Source organism: Raphanus sativus, chromosome 1, assembly GCF_000801105.2.
Source record: "Raphanus sativus cultivar WK10039 chromosome 1, ASM80110v3, whole genome shotgun sequence".
NCBI lineage: Eukaryota > Viridiplantae > Streptophyta > Magnoliopsida > Brassicales > Brassicaceae > Raphanus > Raphanus sativus.
The window spans coordinates 19,727,024-19,733,481 of NC_079511.1; the positions used below are offsets into that span (position 1 = coordinate 19,727,024).

Below are 6,458 nucleotides of genomic sequence, written 5' to 3' on the forward strand. Positions count from 1 at the left end.
TCATATCATATCATCATATCATATAGTCTGACCAACGAATGTATCTAGCGACATATAAAAATAGAATGTGGACCTACTTATTTTTTAATTGCATGTATTTGACTACATAATTGAGTGACACCTAAGCATTGTGATTTTTTAAAATTATTACAAAATTGAGGTTACAATTTTTCAAATGTTTCTCCTTTAATATATAGGAGATATTGTTAACAAAAGATATTTCAACTAAATCATAAAACATAATATATATAAAATAGAACACAAAATCATAGTTATAGATATACATGTTTTTAAGTCGGATACAAATCGGTTTTCACCGGGTTGGATTTATTCGGATTGATTCTTTTCGGTCCGGATCTATTCGGGTTGGTTCTTTTCAGGTCCGGATCTATTCAGGTAAAAAAATTTAAATCTAAAAGGTACTTGTAAATTTTCGAATCTGGTGTGAACCGGATATTTTTAAACCGATTCCAGTTTGAGTTTTCGGGTTTAGGTTAAAATGGCCAGGCCTAGTTGGAATGGAGATGTAAAACCTTTTAAAAAATAAGGTGATAAAAAGTGGTAGGAGATATAGTGAATAAGATATCCAAACCCAATTAGAAATCGTCTAAGGATCCAATAAGGGGAAATAAATATAACGAAACCTACTGTCGAAAAAAAACAAAAAAAAAATTTACGAAACCTACTTGCTCCTCTTTTCAACATCATCATCGTCGTCAGCTCCTTGCTCTGCCTCACTCCGAAATTCTTTGAAAACGACCCAATGGGTTTCTCTAAAGATCAATTGCTTTCTCAACTTCAGGTTTTTCCATCTTCATATTCAATTTCTCGTTACTGTATTAAAAACCAATAGGGAAATTAGATTAGGTTTTAGATTTTGCTTCTCCTCGATTGAAAAACAAGTTCTGGGCATCAATGACTGAGGATTTTATAATCATCTATTACAAATCATGTGGATCTTTCAGGAACTTGAGATTGAGTATTCCAAGTATGAGCATCCTCCTGTTCTAACTGTTGAAGAACAGGTACAAATGATTTTATAAACATTGTAATGTAGGAGGGCTAATCACTGTATATGTTTCCCTCTCTCTCTAAATATTCAGTCTAAGTATGTAAGCAGTAGCGAGGGGGCACTAAGTAAGAATCTCTTCTTTAAGGTAATCTTCATTATTATCCTCTTATTATTTTTTTTGATAAAGTATTATGCTCTTATTATTAACCTCTCGAATTAACTCATTGTAAATTGGCTCCTTTTTTTTTTCTTTTGCAGGACAAGAAACATCGATACTACATCATCTCAGCCATGGTAGATACCAAAGTCGACATGAAAGGTAACCCATGTTTTATTTTTTCATTTCTTTCATGTTTGTGGATGTTAATGCGTGTTTCCTGTGACTTTGTAATCCCAACAGTTTTATCTCAGAGACTCGGTCTAGGAAAAGGAGGTATAAGAATGGCTCCTGAAGAAGCTCTTGCTGAACTATTGCAGGTACTCTTCATTGTCTCTTCCACTGCTACAGCAATTGAATTATGGTAGTGATTGTTTTCTTGACAAATGACATGAATAATAGTTTATCTAAACCGGGTGATCATTTTTGATGCTTTGGCTTTTCTTAAAGGTGTCTCTTGGATGTGTTACTCCTTTTGCAGTCGTAAATGAATCAGCAAGGTATCGTCTTCCTTGCCATTGACTCATAGATGTGCCTCTCTTGCATATGTTAAATCCGTTGACTGAAAACTTTCCTTGTTTAAGGGATGTATCGCTCTTGTTAGACCAAAAATTCAAGAACCAAACACGCTGCATCTTCCACCCCTTGTCTAACGAAGTCTCAATCTGTAAGTTCTTATACGGTTTCATTTTTTAGTTACCAACTTTAGGACACTGATTCGTTTTGTCGGTATCATTTCCAGCTCTTAGCACATCGGGTCTTGACAAGTTTCTTCAGTCCATCGGGAGAGATCCTGTATACGTTGATCTTGAGGCAAATGTTCTAAACCCTCTAACGCGAAATCCCATGCTCTCTTTCTTCAGGTTTTGACCTTTTGAACTATGGTTTTTACTGTTACAGGCTAACCCAGTGGTTGGTAAAGACCAGCCTCCAGATCTAGCTGTTCATGTTCCGTCTAATTCAGTTGTTGTTGTTGTTGTCCCCGAGCTCCCTAACAAAACACCTTCCGCACAAGCTCCTCCTCCTCCAACGAATGTGTCAGCAGAGAAAACTAAGCATGTTGCTTCATGTATAACTCTGATATTCCCAGGTTTTAATGTATCAAATGTCAATCAATGCCTTTATAAATGAGTTTTTCTCTACGGATGCAGCCAAACCGAGCAAGTCAGCCGGTAATGTGAAGAGTGTCGTGCAAAATTCTGCTCTATCAGTATTCAAGAATCCTGAGAAATTCGTGGAGGAGATTTTGGACAAAACATCTGCTCTGTTGCTGTCTGAGGTAATACACAAATCTCAAAGTTTCAAACCGATTTCTTAATATAGTTTCTTGAACATGTTACATAATTAACAGGGGAAGGGAGAGAATGTGGAGGCTTTAGCAGAAACGCTGAGAAAACGTCTTACCTCAGAGTTTACCCACCTCGCAGTAAGTACTGAGTAACATAATATACATGGTTAGTATCGGTTGAAAGTTAACCGTTTGTACCAATGTTGGGTTTTGTGTGGGTAAATTGCAGATTATGTACAAGAACACCGCGTACAGTGAAGGTTTTTACGCCGGTACACAGTGCCAACCAAAGCGACCGTAAGAGGAGTTAGGTTTGTATACTGAACCGGAGATAGTTGGAGAGAAAACATTACCGGGTTACGCATTTTTCAACTTTTTTCCGTTGCACAACAATTATAGACAAGACTTAGAAATGATCTTTTTTTATGTATGCTCGAAACATTGTTTTCTAATACAATATTTTTTTTCTTTAGTGTTTCCTCAATGGAAAATTAACAGCATAACCAAAGGAAAACAATAATATAGCATATCACCATTAAAAAAGAAGAGCTAGCTAACTAGAAAATACAAACATAGTCATTAATTTGAAGTGTTACAAGAAAAAAAAAGTCATTAGTTTGCAAATTGGGCAATATACGAGGTTAACTATAGTGGAAAGTTGGAAATTACGATTTGGACTTTACTCACCGGTTGTAAAACACAGATGTTCTTTTTTTCTCAACATCAACTTTCATGATTACAACTTCACATGATTTTGATCCAACATACAAACGAAAGATTTAGTATCATCTAGAAACACCAAGTTTGATCATATGTTACCTAATCGAAACATTGTTGTAGTTTTCACCGCAACGAAGATGAACTCATCTCACGACCCAAAGACAATGGAAAGAATTTAATTTGACATTTTTATTTAATACAATAAACCTTTAAATAGGTTCATTCTCGTCTATGCTCAAAAGATTCCTCCAGCCGTCTTTCTGAAAGGTCTTCTTCTACAATAGCAGTAGAATTTTCCGACCGAGTTCCGGTGGCAGAGTCTTGAGGAAGTCTGTCTTGGTTCAGCACACTATTCCACATGTCTCTCACTCGCTTACTGGCAGAAGGTCTGCAAGCCCTTTCAGTCGAGTTGCTAAAGCCTCTCAAAGCTGTCTTCTGTTAGCCAATAGATTACAGGAACAAATGTAGTTAAATGAGACAGCAGACGGGTTACAAGTTGTCCCTAGTCCCTAATTAGACCACGATAACCGAAAACAACGATGTACAAAAGTAGAACTTGAGTCTCTAATCTGAGATCTAAATTAAAAAAAAACAGTTAAATTCCAAATGATCATAACTAAACTTAGACTTGGGCATTCGGGTCGGGTCCTTTCGTGTGTTCGGATCTTAAAAAATTAGACCCATATAGATATTTATAATTTTCTGGGTAGGGTCTAGCCGGGTCCGGATTGGCTCGGATCTTTAGACATTATTTATTTAGTTATTTATTTTATAGATCCATGGTATATCAAGTAATAGTCTAAGCCATATGAGGTTTTTTAAAACTCATTCTTTTTCAGCATTGTGTAGTTTTGCTTTAGTCTCTATATACTCTATAGTCTCTTATAATTGATATAAATGCCTATTCTTTTTACATTGATCAATAAATTTCATATTTCATAAAAAAATAAAATATATAAATAAATAAATTTCAAAAAACTATTTTCAAAAAAACTGAGATTTTTTTTATAAAAAGTTTGAATTCAAAATGTATATTTTGAAAACTATAAAAAAAAATTTATTTAATGATAAGCAATAATAACTAATTATACATTCAAAAATGTATGAATATAAAATGTAATGAATTATAATTTTGGACATATAATTTAAGTTGAATGTGCAAAACACATTTGACAAAATTGATCATTTTGTTTTCTAAAATTTTCTATCATATAGATTCTATAAATCTTATGGATACATATGATATTTTGAAAGTCATGTCTTTGGAGTAAAAAAGAAAGAATTCAACAATAGATTTAAAATGTAATGAATTATAATTTTGGACATATAATTTAAGTTGAATGTGCAAAACATATTTGACAAAATTGATCATTTTGTTTTCTAAACTTTTCTATCATATAGATTCTATAAATCTTATGGATACATATGATATTTTGAAAGTCATGTCTTTTGAGTAAAAAAAGAAAGAATTCAACAATAGATTTAGTTAGAAATATGAAATGAATAATAACTAATTATACATTCAAAAAGGTATGAATATAAAATGTAATGAATTATAATTTTGGACATATAATTTAAGTTGAATGTGCAAAACATATTGAGAAATTGCCAAAAATATCATTTTCATAGTACCATTTTTCATGTTTACACTAACCACTTTTACCACCACTTTTAATGAAGGGTTTAGATTTAAAGTTTTAGGATTTAGATTTGATGTTTAGGGTTTAGGATATAAAGTTTAGAGTTTAGAGTTGAGGATTTAGGGTTTATAGTTGAGGTTTTAGGGTTTAGGGTTTAGGGTATTGAATTTAGGGTATAGAGTTTAGGGTTTTGGGTTCAGAGTTGAAGATTTAGGGTTTAGGTTTTAGAGTTGAGGGTTCAGAATTTAAAGTTTGGGGTTAGAATTTTGAATAACATATAAAAACAAAGATATAAGAGTTTTTAACCTTTTAATAAATAACCTATAATTTGAAAATGTGTTTTTAGCGTGGTAAAAATGAATAATGGTACTTTCAAAGTGGTATTTTTGAAAATTCCCCAAACATATTTGACGAAATTGATCATTTTGTTTTCTAAACTTTTTTATCATATAGATTCTATAAATCTTATGGATACATATGATATTTTGAAAATCATGTCTTTCGAGTAAAAAAAAAGAATTCAACAATAGATTTAGTTAGAAATATGAAATCAATAATAACTAATTATACATTCAAAATGAATGAATATAAAATGTAATGAATTATAATCTTGGACATATAATTTAAGTTGAATGTGCAAAACATATTTGACAAAATTGATCATTTTGTTTTCTAAACTTTTCTATCATATAGATTCTATAAATCTTATGGATATATATGATATTTTGAAAGTCATGTCTTTTGAGCAGTGTTGTTAAAACCGGACCGGCAAGCGAACCGAATTTTTTTTGGGTCATGGGTCAATGTGGTTCGACCGGGTTCGATCCGGTTCGATCCAGGTTTGATTAGACTAAACTGAATTTAATGATATTTTGAATATGTATATTCTTTGTAAAGATCATATCAAATTCAAAAATCAATATGTTTAAAAAAACTTAAAAAGTATCAAACTGAAAATGTAATAAAAATAATAAAACAATGTAATAGTTCAAATCTAAAATCTATAGAAAAAAACACATTTAAATTTTATTCTCCAGGCCTTTGTCACTCCAAATCTTCACCACCTTAAAAGAAAATTATAGACACATTAGTTAAAAATTTATACTCTAAAATAAAATTAAAATTATTACCATGATTGAGTTCTTCGCCATTTTTAGGATATTTTTCGAGAAGTTTATTTTAAAAGGAAATATTAATTGTTTTATTAATAAATTTTTGGTTTATACAAGAACCATGGTTTAGCTGGTTCGTTGGATCGCCGGTTCACGGGGTTTTAACGGTTCAGTAGGAGTTTTTAACCGGTTCAACTATTGTTGGGTTTTGGCATTAACCCAACCCACATTTGTGTCCGGTTCGTGGTTGAACCTGGTCCGACCGCCGGTTTGGTCCGGGTTTAATAATACTGCTTTTGAGTAAAAAAGAAAGAATTCAACAATAGATTTAGTGGAATTATCAAAAATACCACTTTGATAATATCATTATTCATCTTTACCACCATTAAATACACATTTACAAAAATATCTTATTCATTAAAAGTTTAAAGACTCTTATATCCTTATTTTTATATGCTTTTCAAAATTTTAATCTCAAACTCTAAATCTTAAACCCCCAATTCTAAACTCTAAATCCTAAATTCTCACT

General features: G+C 31.9%; 1 protein-coding gene across 1 annotated transcript; it reads left to right on the forward strand.

Moving 5' to 3' along the window:
- The first annotated feature begins 644 nt into the window (after positions 1–644).
- Positions 645–2,929, forward strand: LOC108841199 (uncharacterized). Its single transcript, XM_018613982.2, has 12 exons — positions 645–802; positions 966–1,025; positions 1,104–1,157; positions 1,271–1,331; positions 1,413–1,489; positions 1,620–1,669; positions 1,754–1,836; positions 1,912–1,982; positions 2,070–2,238; positions 2,321–2,448; positions 2,521–2,595; positions 2,687–2,929. Exons 1-12 carry the CDS (start codon positions 764–766, stop codon positions 2,756–2,758), a joined length of 939 nt encoding a protein of 312 aa, XP_018469484.1. The 5' UTR covers positions 645–763; the 3' UTR covers positions 2,759–2,929.
- The last annotated feature ends 3,529 nt before the right edge of the window (positions 2,930–6,458 follow it).